Here is a 21,275-nt window from a genome sequence, read left to right as displayed (position 1 = left end):
ACACTCTCTTCTTTTGTCACATCTGTATGTGTCTTAATTATGTGTCCTAGCAAGTCACCTGCTTTTGTGCTCACTAACTACCTAGGCCTGCCCAGGTGCACTTATACGTCCATCATATTGTCTTTATCTGAAAAATGGGAAAGGTTGGTTCTTAGAGTCAGCCAATTGTTTTAGCGTAGCTAGCTAATCAGAGGGCCTCCAGGGATAATACTCCTATATCTGTCCTACCCTACCTGATGTGGTTGGTTCTCTGGTGGTGGGGGTGACATGACATGCTGGTCTACAGCTCCTTCCCAAAAGGATTACTGTCAGCCTACTCCCAAAAGTTAATGTCCCCACTATCCACCAACCACAATCCTGTGTCAGCTTCTTATGTCACTACATGTGATCTTGTCTGGACAGGATTCAGTGTAATTCTCTTAGGTCGGGTTGCAGCACAAATCATACGAGTATTTCTCCAGTCTGGGTTTGTCTGACCACAGTCCATCTGTCTTGTCTGGGTCTCTGGTTATACAAAGGTATAACGGTAGCAGTAATGTGTCAGTCATAGTCGGACTTTTAAGCATCAAAACATTCAAAATACACCTTACTTTCGTCCTTTGTCTGTGCCTTTTTGAACAACAAAACATCCACTCACTGGCATTTTTGCCTTTTTCAATATTGGTTTTACATCTTTCACTGCTTCCTTTTTCAATCTGTATTTTTACAATCTCTATAGCGGTTTTGGATTCCATTGGGGGCCCTGACTGCACACAGAATAAGTTGCCCATGGCTTCAACTTATCCGCTCAACAACACCAAGCAGGTTACACCACCTACCACTCGGTGGACTTAAAGGATTTTACCAAGCAGGTTACACCACCTACCACTCGGTAAATCAGCTGGCTAGCACAGCTCCATGGACGGCAAGGTTACACCACCTAATGCCGTAGACTGACTGTAGCAGGTTACACCACCTATACTACATCAGCCGTGCAGTTGGCTACCTCCTCTGTTGATCCTCAATTCGCTATATCAATCACTGAACTTGAAGCAGGAGAATCTTTTCAATATTTCAAGCACTTACAAATTTTCCTCTAAAATGGGCACAGTTCTTTTCCACTTTCAATTTCATACAGTACTTATTGCTTTAAACACAAATCTCTCAGCGTGTACCAAACCAAAGACAGAGAAACTTAGAATGCAATACATAGCCCCCCTTCCTCTGGCCCACAACGCAAAGGGGAGAAAACTCAAGCAAGTAGCGCAGGGGTGCACTTCCCTCCTCCCATCTGGTATTTCGCGCTGATCAGAGCTTTGTGCCTCACACACACAGAAGCAGTTTACAAAACATTCATCCTCTCGGAATTAAAAACAATTTCTCTATACAGGCAAATCACTGCACAACTTGAAAAAGCTGATTCTGACCGCGTCTGGCCAAACCACATATAGACATACATAGAAACCTATCCAGTATCAAACCATATATAACACAGGTTTCACTGAATCTCAGATGTAAATTAAATGTACATTAAAAATATCCACAACTCATTCATCCTGGTCCCTCAACAACACTTAGATAAGTAATGATACTTATGTGATCATTCATTCATACGTGCTCAGGGATTGTTTTTTTTTTTTTCTTTTCCTTTCACTTTTTAGTTGAGTTTCACAAGAAGAAAATCCCTTATCTCAATCACTCCACTTCTTATCTCATTCAGAGGTTCTCATAGACATACACACATACAAGGCTCACATAGCCTGTCTATTCTGCACTTTGGAATTAACACAACTCTATATAAATAAAACTGCAGCAGTGTCCACTGACACTCTGAAAACACTTTAAGGCCAAACAACAAAAACCACAGCCTTATACAAAATACAGCTTCATATAATGTACTGCCAATCCAAAATGACCAAAATAACAACACTGCACAGAGTCTATCCCAGCTCTTGTATTACACACACTAAACAAATACACAACCAATTAGGATATTGACAAATAATACAGATAACAATTATCACAATTATCTTATAACTCTATTATTCAACTCTCATACTCTCATACGGACATAAACAAACAAACACAAAACTCACTGGTGATGTGTGGATTCTTTGAACCGTGTTTTTCAGCCTTTACCCAGAGGTATGGAGAAATCCAGAAGAGAGATTGCAGGTGCAAACAGATTGTAAGAATAACATTTCTTACCTTGCTGCAGCTGTTGTTTGCATTATCCAATCTCTCTGGAAGCTCCCACATACGGATTCCGAATAAGGCGGCTGGTTACACGGCCCCACGTTGGGCGCCAAACTGTCGTAGCTGTTTTCATTCTGACCCAAATGTCAGCTGACAGATCACCAGTGAGTCCTAATTGTGGATTTACGCCCTTAGTTGACAAGCGCTTGGAGACAAAAGACACCTCACACGTAACCCGTGAGCAAGTCACTTTTATCTGATATATAAAAAGCCAAAGCAATGTTTTATACCATTTACATCCAATGCATTTCAATGTAACTCATGTAGCCCCCACCAGCACCCAGGGTCATATTCTATTTACCATAGCTCAGAACATATTGTAACTGACTATTGAGAACATACATGATAAGAAGTGTAGTCTCCTTGGAGAGAAGACCATCAGACTACTGAGTCAACAGATTCTAGTAATTCTAACACTTAAAGGTAAAAGGAACTTAAAGGCAAGGCAGTTAAAGGCAAACTATTAACCCTTCTATAACAATTCATACATACATACCAATTCAAAAAGTACTTTTTGGACTTTAACCAAACACACAATGCCGTATAATAAAGACTAGGAATAATCTCACCGATGTGTCAGTGGACAATCCTGTTCCCAGGGCTCACGTTCCCAATCAGCGCTGGGGTCACTGTCCCCTCCTACGAACATATAAGTAGTAAAGCGGATGGAAGACGTCATAACAACCGCACTCGAGTCCTGGGAATGCAAGTCCTGTAACTGCGCCGACATTGGAGTGGAGTATAGGTATTTTTATTTTCACGGGGCAAACTCTCAGATCGAGAAGGGGTTGTCCTAGTAGTGGACAACCCCTCTTAAAGATGTGTGCACATACACTTGCAGGCTTTTTGCTATATAGCTTGTAAGTGATGCTCTGAAGCTGGCCTAATCTAGTGGCTGGCCTAATCTCGTGTCCAAGTTTTCCATTCATCCTTTGATTATTTGGTGTCCCAAATCTCCTGTGGTCATTGCTGGACTCCTGGAAATCTTGTATATACACTTTTTTCCTTGTAGATGCGCAGTACAAGGTGTACTGTCATGAAGCTGTGCACACCCAAGGCGTATAAGGCAATAGTGCCATGCGTAAGTTTTTGCTGGTGACTACACCCCCCGGGGGGTGTAAATTTTCAGCCTGGCGTAGACACCGCACAACATGACTCTTCTGTACAGCCAGAACACCCACTTGACTCTTGAACAGGTCATCAGTATACAACATGCAGAATTGAATAAATAGAATGTAATGATTTGGGGCATGTTTGTGAAGTTATATGTAACTGTATAATGGTGGCTGATCTGATGTTCCCTTAAATTTATATAAAATTACGTATTTTGCAAATGCATTGCATTACTGATCTTGTTCTTATCAGCGTTACAGCCTGTGTATAGTCAGGAATGTCGCTTTCGTGGTTCTGCATGTTCAGGAGCGACATTTCTCATTGATGTCGGGATTTTCTTTCTTGAAAGTACAGGAAATTGTATCAGTCTGTAAATGTGGGTGGTAATGTGTTGGGCAATCCGCTAGGAATAAGTGGTAGGAGAGATAATCTGCTCCTCTGTACTGACAGTGATGTTCCATTTCATGGAAAAAAAAACAACTTTTACCGTAGTGTAATAAATGTTGATGACTCCAAACATATTGTCTGGGCTGCACTTCGATCCCAGCCAAATTTCCCAATAGCATATGAACACTAGTCTTCCTCATAGTGCCAGGAAACATATATACAATTATGAATAGATTATGATAAGTTGCTTATAGTTGTAAAAGAGTGACTGCGGTTGTCAGTTGTGCTTTATTCTTGACGTCCTCTCTGTAGCCTGTTAGCATAGCCTAGGGGAGTGGCGGAGAGATATCGCCGGAGCTACAGAGGGGGAGCTTTGTAATGTTTGTTACTTTTAGGCTGGGAAAGTCGTTTTAGGATTAAAATCAGAAAATCCCTTGAATAAATATTAGACCTTTAAAAATCAATGGCAGTATAATACTTTTTTAACCCCTTAGTGACAGACAATTTGGTACTTAATGACCAAGCCAATTTTTACAATTCTGACCACTGTCACTTTATGAGGTTATAGCTCTGGAACACTTGAGCGTATCACACGGATTCTTTTGTGACATTGTACTTCACGTTAGCGGTAACATTTCTTTGATAAGATTTGCATTTATTTAGGAAAAAAATGGAAATTTGGCAAAAATATAGAAAATTTTGCAACTTTCAAACTTTTTTTAATTTTTGTGCCCTTAAATCAGAGAGTCATATTGCACAAAATGGTGAATTAAATAACATTTCCCACATGTCTACTTTACATCAGCAAAATTTAGGAAACATTTTTTTTTTTTTTGTTAGGATGTTATCAGTTGCAGTTTTTTTAGTTTATCGATTTTTTTTTTTTTTTAAATTTTTTATTTATTTATTTTTTCCCTAGTGCGTTGCTACACTTTCATAACTTCTGATTGACATCTTCAGTGTCTTCCTTCCTGCTGAGATCTCACACTGTTCAGGAAACGCTGCAGCATACAGGCTGGGCTGGCAGAGACTGAATACACTTGGACTTATGAACACTCATGCTTTAGTTGCACTCATAAAATGCTTATTCTAATGTTGGGCTCTTACAACCATTTAGACATAAATTTTAAAAGTAATTATTCCAGTCTCATCCGTTCTATGAAATTTGTTTAATGCATAAATTTGGTGAGCGATCTGTTTTTAAAGAGTCTTTTACTATTTATTTCCCAGGTAGTAAGGTGTAGTGGAAGGTTGTACGTGCCTTACCATTGTTGTCATAAAACATGTACAAGAAATATCAAAAACTGTAGTGATCGAGATGTATCATCCACATGCTTCTGTTTATCCATTAGATGTAATATTGTGTGTGTCTTTGCTGTTAAGGTGAAATGTGCATTTTGCTTAATGCTTGTTTCTTTATGTTGCAGGATCAGTTCGATAATTTAGAGAAACACACACAATGGGGATTAGACTTCCTGGACAAGTATGCAAAATTTGTCAAAGAAAGATTAGAAATCGAGCAGAACTATGCAAAACAGCTTAGGTAAGTGCTATCCTCTATGGAATCATTTTGCCACCTGGAAGAATCGACAACATTTTACATATTCTACAAGTTTGCTCTTCAATAACATTTATTTTTTTTGTGTGTGGTTTTTGCCGGGGCTAAATCAAGCCTGGTGATGGGATATAATGGGCCATGTTCACACTTCCGTTAGGACATTGTGCACGTCTTTAGCTACAGACAAAAATAACTCCTTTCTTAAATGGATGTATAACTGCAGCAAATAAAAGCAGAGGCGACCCACTGATTTGTTATGGGGTCCGTGTGGGTTCCATTGTTTTTAAAATGAAAGAAAAAGCGCAACATAAATATAGATCTAGCTCTTCTCAAAGCGAACCTGTCAGCAGGATTTTGCTCAGTAAACTGCAGACACTGTCAGGTCGGGGCCGTTATACTGATTAAAATATCATCTTGGTTGATGAAATTTGTTTTCTCTTTAACTGAAAACTACGAATACAGATTAAACAACAACCACAAGACGGATTTCATCACCAGGTATCATTGTAATTAGTATAACGGCGCCCACCTGACAGTGTCTGTAGTTTACTGAGCACAATCCTGCTGACAGGTTCCCTTTAAATGCTATAATTCTTGGAGTGTCTAGTATTGCGTATCGGGCCCATGGTCTTGTCTGCTGGATTTAATTTGTAGCTTTATCAACCATTCTTTATATTTTTGAAGAATGTCGCAAAGTCAGGGAGTGTTTTACTAGCTTAGTATACATCCCTGAAATGTTCCGTTATAGTATTAATGTGCTTCTTCCTGCCGTCACCCTTATTGACCCTGACATTTCCCTCTTACATTGTTCCTCTTCACCTCTCGCAATCCTTATAGAAAGCAACTTCCAATTTGCTGAAATTGAGCTGAAAAATGACTGTTTTCAGTAGTCTGGAATGTCACATGAGAAGCATGTAATGCCTGGGGGGCTTCTTGGTGAATCCATAGTGTCCTATGGTCTGAGGACACCAAACGAGGACGGATTAGATCAGCAAATGAATAGTACGGCTGAACTTGCTGGTTTATGCTTTGAAAAGCTTAGTTCTTGGTGGATCAATGTGTAAACACATTATTTCTTTTTACTATACACTTCCTGTTCTGTAATGGTTCATTTAATGCTTAAAGTGGTTGTCCTACATAATAAATGCTGAAAATGGCATGGATATCTTAAAGAAAAAAAATGTTCTGTGGTCTGTATCAGGATCGGAAGTGATCGTGTCCAGTCCGCTGGTCATGTGACTGGAGCCGTGAGTCCTCAGATCTCATACCGTTTCAGTCACCTAACCGCTGCAGCCAGTTATGTACTGGGACATCATGTTGATATACACTGGCTGCAGCAAACATGTGCCCTCGTTGCTAAATAAGGCCTAAAAATGTATTTGTAGATATAGTAAACCAATCAGAGCTCAGCTGTTATTACTAAACTGTTCTTGGAGGTACAAAAACTGTGGCATGTCCACTGGTTGGCATATCCAGGGTGGTTTGGAGATAGCGGGTGTGTGTTTGAAAAAGGAATCAAAATCGAGCAAAAGTATTGGTAGTGTGGTTTATTCTCTTCTCGTTTCGCAGTATTCAAACTTCTTCAGGAAATCTGTGGCTCCTGAAGAAGTTACTGTACTTCGAAACGCATAGAGTATAAACCGTGCTACCAGTACTTTTGCCTGATTCAGACTACTTGATCGGATACACACCAGCAATGCAGGTCGCCCACTATCTGCAAACTACCCATATTTAAATATCTAGGCAGATTTGCCATAGCTTGTCTCCCAGCTTTCCCAAAATGAGTATACTTTGGCAGAAGAAGGCGACTGGAGGGCTGTGAATAGTGAGAGGTTTTCTGCAGTAAAATAACACTTTTCTTTTAATCACAAGAATAAAATCCGATCCTAAGAATAAGTATGTAGGTTTATCTGTCCTTAGAATTTTGTGTTTTTATTTTCGGCTTTGTACTCACCTAACCATATGTCTCTCGCTAGTGACAGTAGAGAAACAGAACGTTATGCTTGAATTTACATAGGGAATATTTTCAGTATTGTTTAAACATCTGCTTGTTAGAGAGCCGGGAAAAACAACAAAAAAAAGCAGTTTACAGTAAATCTACCGCACGATGAAGCGTCGAGCCCTCAATGCAGTATTAACTAGCGGTATCATGGCGCTTACCTGATCTGCATGCTGATTGCGGCACGGCCTTTCAGTGCTGTAGCTTTTTAATTAAAGGTGACAGCGGTTTACTCTGTGCTGTATAGAATATCTTTGTGCGTGGGGAAGCCTGGATTTAATCTTTTCACCCCTCTTGTGTATTCATTGTCATAATATTTTAGCTTTAAAAAAGTGCTGCAAAAGTTTCAATGTTGTGTTACAATAATAATATGTGGGTCTTAACTCTTAAAGGGGCCGTGATCTTCCTTTTTCTATGTCTGAATTCTTCTCTAAGGCAGTAAGGATTATTTATGCAATGCAGTAAAAAAAGAAAAATAGAGCTGCCTACAACCAAATGCCTGTGCAAGAAATATAGCAGCCGAATCTAATTGTTTGCACTTGTTTCTTGGAGCCAGACTTTTTTGTTCTGAGAAATGGTATGGATCCTCTTGCTGAATGAATGTGATTTTTTTTTATTTTTTTTAGGGCTGTTTTTGCATTTCTGGCTAAATAGCTCATGTTAAACAGGACCTGTCACTTGCCATAAATTATGGAATTTTTTTACATAGTTTAAATGCCTATCTCCTGAAAATGATTTTTTTTATTTTACTCACTTGTATAGTGCCAATAATTCCACAGCGCTTTAGACATCTTGTTCCTGCTCTACTCCATTCCTGGGATAGGGCCCCCATCTTTTTCTTGTATATAAATTTTGGTCTTGTTATGTAAGTGGGTGTAGTCTTCAGCTCTTTGTGGGAGTCGTCTTGAGGATCACACCCAGTTGGCTAAAAAGACGTATGCATATGTAATACTAAACGGTGGCCCGATTCTAACGCATCGGGTATTCTAGAATATGTATAGTAGTATATAGCACAGTCCACATAGTATATAGCACAGTCCACGTAGTATATAGCACAGTCCACGTACTATATAGCACAGTCCACGTAGTATATAACACAGGCCACGTAGTATATCACACAGGCCACGTAGTATATCACACAGCCCACGTAGTATATAGCACAGCCCACATAGTATATAGCACAGAGACGTAGTATATAGCACAGCCCACGCAGTATATAACAGCCCACGTAGTATATAGCAATGTGGGCACCATATTCCTGTTAAAAAAATAATTAAAATAAAAAGTTATATACTCACCTTCCAGCGGCCCCCGGTTCCTGCCCAGGATCCAGCCCAGTTTAGCGATGCTCCTCGCGACGCCCCGATCCCACGAATGCATTGCGGCAATAACACGTGATGATGTAGCGGTCTCGCGAGACTGCTACGTCATCTCCGGTCATTGCCGCAATGCATTCTTGGGACCAGAGCGTCACGAGGAGCGGGAAAGGCGCCGGAAGGTGAGAATATAATGATTTTATTTTTCTTTTTTTAAATTATTTTTAACATTAGATCTTTTTAATATTGATGCTGCATAGGCAGCATCAATAGTAAAAAGTTGGTCACACAGTTAATTGCAGCGTTAACGGACTGATAAAACGCTATGTGAGCGCTGACTGGAGGGGAGTATGGAGGGGACACTGACTGGAGGGGAGTAGGGAAGGGCAAATTCGCGGCCGGACTGTGCCTGTCGCTGATTGGTCAATCAGCGATGCAGGATTTCCGTGACTGACAAACAGACGGAAGTGACCCTTAGACAATTATATAGATGGATAAAGAAGGGTCTGCATCTCAGGAGAGGACAGGAGCCAGATCAGAATATCAACAATTCCGGATTCAGAAGAATTATGGAATTTACTCTAGGTAAATAAAAAGCAACAAATTTGTGGATAATGCCACATAATCTTTGAAATGAGACTCCAGTTAAAACATTATATTTTAATGTCGAATTACAGCATGCCTCAAAATAAAGGAGTATCCCCTTCCTAGATATGCATTTCCAAATTATATGCCATACATGTGTGATGCGTGTGAGACAAATCTTTGGGTTCCTCACCATTGAAGGCAACCTGTCATTGACTGGTCTCTTCAATAGTGAGACTTTTTTTTCCATACATGTTCTATCTGTTTTTACTGCTAGAACCCATATATATATATATAATTACACACCATACCTACATTCCGGATGAAAAGTTACTATGAAAGTCTATGGATCCGTGGTAATTATGGCCAGAACACGGATAGTATTAGGGAGCAAGTCCGTGTGTAGTCTGTGATTTAACATTACAAAAGATAGGGGAGAAGCTTTGTAATGTGTTAAGCCTATATTATTTCAAAACACTCTTTTTCGGTGATTCCATTGTATCTCCGTTCATATTGCACCCACACACACAAATGATACACCATTTGAAAGGTAAACTTGCCCCCTTCAGCATGAAAATAGCCAAACAAACCACACATCCTCAATGTGATCACAAAATGCATTTTAAACATTTTCATAAAACTGCAGTAAGGAAAAAATGGCCCCACACTACCCCAAAGCACAATACCACAAAGCTGAAACAAATCGTAACATTTGCCTTGGGGGCTTTCCACCTTGCCGAACTCCTTGTCATCCGATTTCAGGCAGGTACATATAAAATATTTGCTACATACCGTATATACTCGAGTATAAGCCGACCCGAGTATAAGCCGACCCTCCTAATTTTGCCACAAAAAACTGGGAAAACTTATTGACTCGAGTATAAGCCTAGGGTAGGAAATGCAGCAGCTACCGGTGAATTTCAAAAATAAAAATAGATGCTCCGTACCGTTCATTATTGCCCCATAAGATGCTCCATATAAAGCTGTGCCACATATAATGCTCCATACATTTCATTATGGCCCCATAGATGCTTCATATAAAACTGTGCCATATAGAATGCTCCATACATTTCATTATGGCCCCATAGATACTCCATATAAAGCTGTGCCATATATAATGCTCCATACCATTGATTATTGCCTCATAGATGATCCATATATAGCTGTGCCATATAGAATGCTCTGCACTGTTCATTATTGCCCCATAGATGCTCTTTATAAAGCTGTGCCATATAGAATGCTCTGCACCGTTCATTATTGCCCCATAGATGCTCCTTATAAAGCTGTGCCATATAGAATGCTCTGCACCGTTCATTATTGCCCCATAGATGCTCCTTATAAAGCTGTGCCATATAGAATGCTCTGCACCGTTCATTATTGCCCCATAGATGCTCCATATAAAGCTGTGCAATATATAATGCTGCTGCTGCAATAAAAAAAAAAATCACATACTCACCTCTCTTGCTGCCCGCAGCTCCTCAGCATCCCGTCTCTCCGCACTGACTGTTCAGGCAGAGGGCGGCGCGCACACTAGTACGTCATCGCGCCCTCTGACCTGAACAGTCAGAGCAAGAGGACGGGAAGACGGAGCGGCGCCCGGCAGGTGGAACGTGGACAGGTAAATATGTAATACTCACCTGCTCCCGGCGTCCCTGGCTCCTTATCCTGGACAGATGGTCTCCGGGTGCCGCAGCCTCTTCCTCTGTCAGCGGTCACCGTTACCGCTCATTAGAGGAATGAATATGCGGCTCCACCCCCATGGGAGTGGAGTCCATATTCATAACTTTAATGAGCGGTCCCACGTGACCGCTGAACAGGGGAAGAGCTGCGGCACCCGAAGACCATGGGACAGGCTGGGGGAGTGCCAGGAGCCTCGGAAGCAGGTGAGTATATGTCTGATTGAGGCCTAACATGAAGTAGTGCAGGGAAACGCTAGCTAGGGAAGACACCAGACTAGTCCAGTCTTTTCCTACGGTCCTCAGCCGGTTCTTCAAACTATACCTGGCTGCAATTGTGCAGCCATGCTCTGGGTCATGCAGGACATGGTTTACCTGACCAGTTTAATTTAAAGGCGCTCTCCAATTACTTTTTTTCACTTCATCTTTTAGTAGCAATTGGGTGTGAATGTGTAAGGAGTTCAGTAATAATCTTACCGGTCGCCGCGTTCTTCATTTTCAGTGGTGCTCCAGTCCTCTCAAGTGTCAGGTGATTGCAAGTGTGACCTGCCGAATCACAGTGTCTACTCTGTGGAGCAGGGATCACGTTTTAATTTTTTCTCAATGCTGGACTTGCCGAAAAAGAAGGAATCAAAATTGCTGGACTAATTATCAACAATCTTGAAGATGCAGACAATACAACATTGATGGCACGAAGCGTAGATGGAATGAAGGTCTTATTATGGAGTGTCAAAATGGAAAGCTCAAGCATGGGATTCCTCCTCAATACAAGGAATACAGATATTGACTACTGCCAGGTATGACTGGGACACATTTGAGATGGACGTTAACGAACTGGAAGTTGTAAAGAACTTCAACCTTCTCTGATCAATGATCACTCAAGATGCAGCGACGACACCAGAAGTCAATAAGAGAATAGCTATGGGCAAATCAACAATGAACAGCTTCATATCAAAGAAATTTCACTGGCAACGAAGACACGGCTCATTCATAGTCTGTTTTTTTCCCTGTAGTAATATATGGATGCAAAACCTGAAAAATAGAGAAACAAGACAGAAAGATAATAAACGCCTTTAAAAAATGGTGTTGGAGAAGGATACTATCAATACAATGGATCGCATCAAGAACTGACAAATCAAGCCAGGCATGTCAGTCGAAGCAAGGATCACCAAGCTACGACTTGCCTACTTTGGACATCTCACTGGAGAAGGACATTATGGACGGAAGAATAGATTGAGCAAGGCTAAGACGACCAGCATCCCGATGGCTTGATACAATCAAGATTACAGTGGAGATGACCCTCGTGGACCTATCTAGGCTTGCTCAAGATCGATCTTCCTACAGAGCATTTATCCATCGAGTCTCCATGGCTCAAGATTGATCTGAAGGATAATAATAAAGGTCTATAAAACCTCAGAAGACAGCTAGGGAACCTCTTAGACTTGCATTGAGAAAGTAACTGCTACTTCAAACACAAGACACTGAGATCCGGCACTTTATAAATTCAGCCATGTGACGGCAGAGTGGACTTGAGCCCTGCTGAAATCTACAGAAGATGGCGACTGGTGACTAATGATACTGCACTCATTACTCATACACAATTGATTGCTACCAAAAGGAGAAATGGAAAGAAAATATCAGTGTTCCTCTGTGGAGGAGGGTGGAACAGTGACCTCTGTTTGCCAGTGTCCAGTTGTAGTCTTCTCAAACCTCTGTATTTAAAAGGGCTGGAAAGAAAGGTTACATTTCCTTGAAATAGTTATGCAGCTAAAACTGTTCAGGACGAAGTGGTGGCCCGATCCTTGGCCACCAGCTCGGCTACCAACAAGTCTTCTGTTTTGAACACAACACCGAGCAGTGCAGTTAGTGCTGTGGGTAATGAGGGGCTGACTAATAACTTGTTCAGCCCCCTTTCCTGCCTATGCATTGACTGTTGCCGAGAAGATGGCTCCCTTAGGCTATGTTCACACGATCCTTTTTTTGCTGCTGTTCCGCAGCGCTTTTCAGGCTGCGGATTCGCATCCTTTTTCCATGCAGGGTACAGTACAATGTTACCCTATGGAAAACAAAAACCGCTGTGCCCACTATCCTTTTTTTCTCAGACAAATCCGCGCGGATTTGCCTGCAGAAAAAAAGAAGTACCATGTCACTTCTTTCTGCGGATTCAGCTCCTGTTTTCAACAGGCACCAATAGGAAAGTGCTGTTGAAAACCTGCAGAGGAATCTGCAGAAGAAACTGCAGGAAAATCAGCAGTGCAGTTTTGCACTGCGGGTTTTCCAAATCAGGACCTGAAAAAAAAAGGATCAAAAAAAGGATCGTGTGAACATGGCCTTATTGGTACCATTGACGCAACAAAATCGGCTATGGTTTTGTGACTTTGAATTTCGCTCCAGCTTATCAGATATGGTGCAGAGCATGAACTTTCCACGTTTTCTAGCTTCAGCTTATAGATTCCGTATTCTGCTATTATATCAATTACTACAAACAGCACAGAATGTTACTTAGGACGGGGACTGCTGTGTGTAGAATCTGTAGTAAACATATGCTCTGCTTTGCCTCGTGTTTTCCTTCTCGATGAGGTTTTGGAGGATGTGCTGAAGGAAAACAATGTTTATAAATGACTTGGAGGTAGGAGGTGACCGTGAGCTCATTCTTCTGCCGGCCTTTCCGCTTCACTCCAGCCCTGCCATCTATAATCTCTAATCCTTTTGGCTTTCTGTGGTTTATTAACCATACTATGATGGAAGGAGTTATTTAGAACATGTAAATACCTTCTCCAGGCTTAGCATGCACGCTAAAACCTTCGATAATAAGTGTATCGGTGGCCAGAACAGGTTTCATAACTGTGTCCTAATGATTGAGGAACGGCATTTAAAGTTATGAGTTAGACTTGATCTTTCATTCTTTTGCTTTTTAAAGCTGACTCTCAATTGCCTTTGTAGCCCAGCTTGTCCAAACAAATGGGGGACATTGTGCATTAAGTCAGCAGCCCCTTGTCTGCTTGCCGCCAGTATACTTTCTAGGTTACACACCGCATCAATTCCTTTGTTCACTGGAAGCCCACCTATGCATGTAAAGCGCCACTCCAGCGGGTTTATTTTTTTTAGTGGTATTATACTTGCCTGCCACTTGTTGTTACCATGGAGATACAATGGGCTGTATACTCAAAATGGTGGGAGGTTTTTAATAGTCTATTTACAAAAACGTTTTTTTTGGGGGATGCATTGGGACCATTAACATAAATGTTTATCCTATAAAGGAGGATAGATTCAGGAGTAAATATCTGCATCTACTTTACCTCTCCATTTATATTCATGTCCTTAAGTGACACAAATTGCATTTGACAAGATGTCAGGTATAAGTTTGTTAAAAGAAAAATACATTTACTGTATTATAATGCATGAAATCAAAACAAATGTTCCTCAGCCTTAAATGTTTAATAGAGGTGCACTCCGCTGCCAGCATTGCGCCCATCACTTAGTAATGATATTGGCACAGCAGAGACGGATGTGTCTCTTGGGTCCAGCAGGAAGGTAAAGAAGGAAATCACCTCTTTGGAGGTTGTCGGGAGGATTGTTGTACTGTCTGTAAGTGTCAGTTCTAAAGTCCTCTAATCACATTTATGAAGTTGGTAGCATGGGGTTAATCTATTATAGCAAAGGCAAGTAGGACTGGGTTAAATCCTAGCACTAGTTGATTAGATACACCTGACTAGCTTTGACTGAAACCCAGGGCCTGTGGTCACTTGTGGTCACTAGGTGTGTCAGTCTGCTGGATGGAGCAAAGTTAAGTGTGCTGCTGGTGAGTGTCCAGCCAAAATGCGAACTGTAGCTGAGAGAGACAAGTGCCAGGGTCTCTCTCTAATGGAGACTGCATGGGTCAGCTAGGAAAGCTGCTCAGTCTGTGTGTTGAAGTTGCAGATAACTGTGTGGAAGGTGCAGCCTGTAAGTGTGACCTGTGCCCGGAATTGAACACTTCTGTTTGGTGTTGGAAGCTGCTGGAGCTCTGAAGAGGATCCCAAGACTCATAAAAACGTGCCTCTTGTGTCTATGAAGTTTGATCTGGGAGAAAGTACTGTAATCTGTTCGGGTGAATTGTTTATTTGCTGTGATACCTTTGTGTTGGGAAGAAGCTATTTTTGGTTTTGAATCACTTGAAGTTTTATGGAAACAATAAAACTCCACCTGTTTGGGCTAAACAATGTCGCCTGTGTGAACGTTGCCTTAGCCTACGAGAGAGCGAATCCGTACACGGTTCTGACATTCTCCTTCTATAGCTTTATATTACACTAGATGGTAGCCCGATTCTAACGCATCGGGTATTCTAGAATATGTATGTAGTTTATTTATGAAGATTTTAGAATAATTCAATTTATACACAGGATTCGGCCGGCCGCGACCAATTAGTGAAGCGTGGTTCAAATCTCGTGCCAACTCGCAGCCGGACTGCGCCTGTCGCTGATTGTTTGCGGCCGGCCACGTAGTATATAGCACAGCCACATAGTATATAACAGCCCACGTAGTAAATAGCACAGCCACATAGTAGTATATTGCACAGCCACGTAGTATATAGCACAGCCCACGGAGTATATAGCACAGCCATGTAGTATATAACACAGCCCACGGAGTATGTAGCACAGCCACGTAGTATGTAGCACAGCCCACGGAGTGTATAACAGCCCACATAGCGTATAACACAGCCACATAGTGTATAACACAGCCCACGTAGTGTATAACACAGCCCACGTAGTGTATAGCACAGCCCACGTAGTGTATAGCACAGCCCACGTAGTGTATAGCACAGCCCACGTAGTGTATAGCACAGCCCACGTAGTGTATAGCACAGCCCACGTAGTGTATAGCACAGCCCACGTAGTGTATAGCACAGCCCACGTAGTGTATAGCACAGCCCACGTAGTGTATAGCACAGCCCACGTAGTGTATAGCACAGCCCACGTAGTGTATATTGCACAGCCCACGTAGTACATTGCACAGCACACGTAGTGTATAGCACAGCCCACGTAGTGTATAGCACAGCCCACGTAGTGTATAGCACAGCCCACGTAGTGTATATTGCACAGCCCACGTAGTGTATATTGCACAGCCCACGTAGTACATTGCACAGCACACGTAGTATATAGCAATGTGGGCATATCCCTGTTATAACAAAAAAAGAATTAAAATAAAAAATAGTTATATACTCCCCTTCCGTTGGCCCCCGGATGCAGGCGAAGCGTTTACCGATGCTCCTCGCGCGCTCCGGTCTTAAGAGTGCATTGCAGTCTCGCGAGATGATGGCGTAGTGGTGTCGCGAGACACCGGGTTATTTGTAGCACTAAAGGAGTGCGTTACACCGCAGCATAACGTGGTCCGCTAACGCTGCCATTAACCCTGTGTGAGCGCTGACTGCGGGGAGTATGGAGCGGGCACTGACTGCGGGGAGGAAGGAGCGGCCATTTTGCCGCCGGACTGTGCCCGTCGCTGATTGGTCGTGGTAAAACAGCCACGACCAATCAGCGACTTAGGATTTCCATTACAGACAGACGCAAGTGACCCTTAGACAACTATACAGTAGATTTTTTCTTTGCTTACCATACCTGATGGCAAAATCTTTCAATTTGTGCAAAAGGACTCATTCAGGCTTCAGTGACATTTTTCATACACAAAAAAGTCCCTTTTTGATCTGTGACTTTGGTCAGATTTTCATCAAGGTTTGGTCAGTGTATCAGTTTTTACAATCGGTTTTCCTCGTATGCATGAGGTGGGAGTGTCCATGAATAAAATTACTTCATACGAACTGAATCTGAGTACTCCCCGATTCTTTTTTTTACTGACCCATAAACCTGCATTGGCGAGTTTGATCCTTGACCACTCGGTCCATTAAGATACACAAAATTGTAAACACCCCATAGAACACGTGCTTAGAAACTTGCATACAAGTAGTACGTGAAAAATGGACGTGTCAACGAACTGTTAAAAGGAGGCCGTGATAAATGACGCTGTAATAATATGAATAGTTGTCATAGCCCATTTTTTATTTTTGGCCATCGGTCACGGGCATCCATCACCTGTAGGCTATGTTGCCATTAGCTTATGTATACAGTTATATCTTTGTATGCCAGACTCTGATGCTAGGATGCTATTCCATACTTTTGGTTTATTGCTCTACATGCTAAATGTAGCCAACAAGTGTTATGAACAGGGCCTAATGGAGTGGGACATTAGTATAAATTCAGTAGACGTCAATGTGAAGGGTTAGTTAGGCAAATGGCACTTCTACTAACCCCACTGTCCATTAGATTTATCAATTTAGGGTGAGGAGGGTCAGATGTTGGGAAATGGTCATTAGGGAGAAGACAAGCGTGCCCCAGCTGTTGGGCCTCCATATATATCACTAGAGTGCTCGCCTGCTTTATTACAGATTTTGCTTGTACTTTTAGAGATATTAGCTGCTTTATTGAGTGAGACAGCTGTAGTGGGGCCCGGGGTGCAATCTGTTTTACCAGCCATATTACAGCTATGGGGAGGCCAGCTATAGCGTTCTTTAATGGCTTTAGTGAGTTGAAGAAAGGAGCCTTGAAAATGTCTGTCGTCCTCCACACCGACAACTTGAGCTTAAATGCAAACTGAATGATCTCCACCACATGGACTTCTTCTGTGATGCATAAAACCGATGTTAGAAAACTTCACATATGGCGAATGTAATACTTTAAAATACGCCGTGTTTTACAATACCAGCATCATTTATAAGAATGACCTTTGATCTAACCACTGGCCCAAGAAAACATTTAGTCGATCAGTTGCCAAATAAGCACAGGTGTCCATCGGCTAATTGTATCGTTTATAGCCTGTAAATCAGGGGTGCGGAATGGAGAACCTCGGGCCGAGGCCACTTTACGGCTCACCATTACCTTTTCTCCATCCCCCAGGCAGATTCCCGGGGACCGTAGTGCTCGGGTCAGCAGCTGTGTTTTAATGTCTGCCAGCCCTTTAATTTTTTCTTCATCTGCGAGCACGTGCACACAACATTGACAATGATACAGTGCGTGCAATGAAAGATTACGTCGTCGGGGTGGCCATTGCCAGCACCAGGATGTACTTTATTGGCGAAGTTAGTGTGAAACGTGTTCCTGTCTTACACGAGGACTGTGTTGTCTCCTGTGAGGTATATACCTGAAACGCAATGTCTGCTGTGATGTCTATACCAAAGCCCCAAAATGTCTTCTGTGATGACTATGTAGCAGCTCCATGTTTGTTGTGATGTATTGATTTCACAGCCCCATGGCTCCTGTGATGTGTATTTTCAGCAGTCTGTGTCTCCTATGTAATGTGTATAGTGCAGTCTCGGTGTCACCCATGTGATGTATATACAGCAGTCTCGGTGTTTCCCATGTGATGTATATAACAGCAGTCTCTGAGTCTCCCATGTGATGTATACACAGCAGTCTCGGTGTTTCCCATGTGATGCTTATGCAGCAGTCTCCTGGTCTCCCATGTGATGTGTATATACAGCAGTCTCGGGATCTCCCATGTGTCGTGTGTGTGTGTGTGTGTATATATATATATTTATTTATTTATATCAGACTTCCCAATAGGGGATGGATGGTGGCTTGGAATGTGAATATATTACATATAACACTTATGTACATTAAAAACATTTCCGATAAATATTCACCGTTTGCGCCGGGCCTGGATTTACACTTGTGTGCGACTGCTATAGGGAGAAATTGTCTGCGGTCCCACTAATTATGTGTACGGTCAAAATAATTGATCTGCTACTACTATGTAATCTCAAATAACCTTTTATATTTCTATATTGTCTCCGGTGTACACACCTCTTAATAATACGTATCATAAGCACCACCCAGCAAACATAACACACATGCCCTTTATTCATTGCCCTTAAAGGACTGTTTTGTGAGACAGTCCTGCAAAAACCAAGATAGTTTTTTTGTATATATAGAACGTATGTTTAAATTAATGTTCATTCATAATATATTCCTGATCTGACTAATATAGTGACATATGCTCTGTAATTACTGAAATGTCTGGAGAGAAAAGAAGCTAGTGACAGTTCATTTTACGTATTGAACCTGTGGGTGAGAACTCGCTGCTGATCTGCGGGAGTATGTCGTCATGAAGTAGCTCAGCAGCTGCTGCCCTATAGAACTGTTCTAGGAAATGGACCAGAATTACCTTATTTTTTTGCATATTCAGTTTGTGATATTGTGTAAGAGGTTTCTGCTCAACCTTTCCGTTTGGATAGAAGAACTTGCCCTCGAGAGGAAGGAAGAGGGATGGAGACAACCAATTAGGGCCGACTCTGAATGGTGCATCTTGCGGTGTACACATCAATACAGCGGCCGCGGTGTTCACCAAAACACAGCTCTGCAGACAGCAGTAGTACCAGGAGTCCGACTGCCACCAATCTGATATTAATAACCTATCCTAAAGATAACTCATCAGTATTAAAATTTAACACCCCTTCATTACCATAGGCACAATGCAGAGGTGTCCTGAGATACAGCCGTACCTTAGAAAATCAATCAAAAGAGGAACCAAAGAAAAGGAAAACTAAACCATAAAGATATCAATATTTTGTCTTGCGATGACATACAATTTAGTAATATATGCAAAGGCATTTTTGCATCCTGACATCAGACGCTCCATACGTGGCTGTGTAATCTTGCATTATCGCTCGCTCCCTTGCCTGCTCTTACTCTTGATTAGGCATTGCATCTCTGGGGTGCAGGCATGGATGGCGTTTTTTCTGTACATTTTTCAGCTGTCCATGATAAACAAGACTTTCACTTCCCGAGTGGGACTCGATCAGAAGACATTATGCTCTTTCTATAAAGGGAAATGTGTTCAGGAAAATGTGGGAGCCAAGAATAACAATCTTCAAATAGCCTGCGCCAAAGTGACATTCTTCAGTGTCCTCTCCTGAAATATTAAAAGGCCGATGTATGTGAAAAAGAGGAGCCCAAGTGATTAGCATTAAGCAGTGCGTGATGTGTTACAGCTAGATCATCAGTATGTATAATCTCGTCTTTACAACTCGTAAAGCAGTATATTAACTTTTATAGAGACCAAGTGGATTACCATTGAGGTTCTGCGCTGACTGTTACGTCGCTCTTCATATTTTATTTTATAGTCCTGACCGCTTGTAGCCAGCCATTCTGTGTATCTGAGGTCGTCTGTTGGCCCAAACTGACAGTATAAGCTAAGAACATAGCCTTGTAGGGGTTGCCTCCCCTATAAATGTTACATCTGTGGGTCCGATTCATCATTGTATTTTTACCAGTTTCTTGGTGTGAATGCACACCTCCCAACTAAAGAGGGATAAATCATGCTGCGTGTGATGAAGAATCCGAGAGAAGACATCGAACGGAGAGATTGAGTGGAAGTCGGGACAAAGCCCTGACCTGCCGGGACATCGGGACTGCCCCCACAAATCGGGACATCCCACTGAATCCGGGATGGTTGGGACCTATGTGAACTCCTCTCTATTAGTGACTCTTTGATTTGCCACAAATTCATCAGTTAGCTGTTTTTCACTCTCTGTTGTGGTTTTGTTTTTTTATTTTTCGTTTTTATGTTAATGTGGCTTTTCCAGATGTTATAGACTGATTCATGAAATGCATTTTGGTGCCGCTCTACTCTAGTCCCCACCCCTCCGGAGTGATTTATTTTGATGCTTTTTTTTTTTTTTTTTACTTTTATTTTTTTTTATTTATTTTTTTTGCAACACGTGTTACTTTTACTGCTAAAAAAAACCATAAAACTAGACAGAAAAATATAAATTTTGGGCTTTGTGTAAAATTCATGAATTTCGTGTTGTATTATTTTGATGAATTTGGATCAAAAGAATTTGTCGAAAACCAAGGAAGAAAAATAAGTGACTTTCATAATCTGCAGGTTTTTGTTTTTTTTTATCACCCACTTGGTGTTCTAATTTTCATCCGTTCTACAAAAGGTGAAGTTTCATCACGTGCTCCTTGTGGTGGTCGGTTCACCCTTGGTTTGGCCAAGAGACTCTGTGCACCATTCTATTCTGTCCCCTGATTTTTGTAGAGCCCCACGTCCCGCACTGATGATGGACAGCACTGGTTTGCCTGGAGCAGACACACTGCCTATGAAGAATCCTATCAATCCATTGCAGCAATGTGGGGAGAAGCCATCTGGGGACTGCGTTCTCTGTAGTCCCCGACCAACTCATGCTCTGTTTTCTCTGAAATGCTCCAGTGGAGAAAAACCTTGTTCCATTTAATCTGTGTATGGGGGTCTTCGGGTGCACCAGTTCATTTTCAGAGGAGTCCAGGATTTGGGGTAAAATTAATTTTTCCTGTGTGCATAGTGGTTGTTTTTACTTTGCTTTTCTATTCTGGTGAAGGGTAATGTCGTGT

The 21,275-nt window shown here is 41.8% G+C and overlaps 1 protein-coding gene across 6 annotated transcripts in view; it reads left to right on the top strand.

Moving 5' to 3' along the window:
* Positions 1 to 21,275, top strand: part of FNBP1L (formin binding protein 1 like) — a 151,602-nt gene that overhangs the window by 86,095 nt on the left and 44,232 nt on the right. For all 6 annotated transcript variants that reach the window (XM_077278659.1, XM_077278656.1, XM_077278654.1 and 3 more), the window contains exon 2: positions 5,163 to 5,278. In XM_077278659.1, coding sequence (XP_077134774.1) covers positions 5,163 to 5,278 — 116 coding nt within the window. The remainder of the gene's footprint in view (positions 1 to 5,162; positions 5,279 to 21,275) is intronic.

Source organism: Ranitomeya variabilis, chromosome 8, assembly GCF_051348905.1.
Source record: "Ranitomeya variabilis isolate aRanVar5 chromosome 8, aRanVar5.hap1, whole genome shotgun sequence".
Taxonomy (NCBI): Eukaryota; Metazoa; Chordata; class Amphibia; order Anura; family Dendrobatidae; genus Ranitomeya; species Ranitomeya variabilis.
This window is presented reverse-complemented; position numbering and strand designations above follow the sequence as displayed.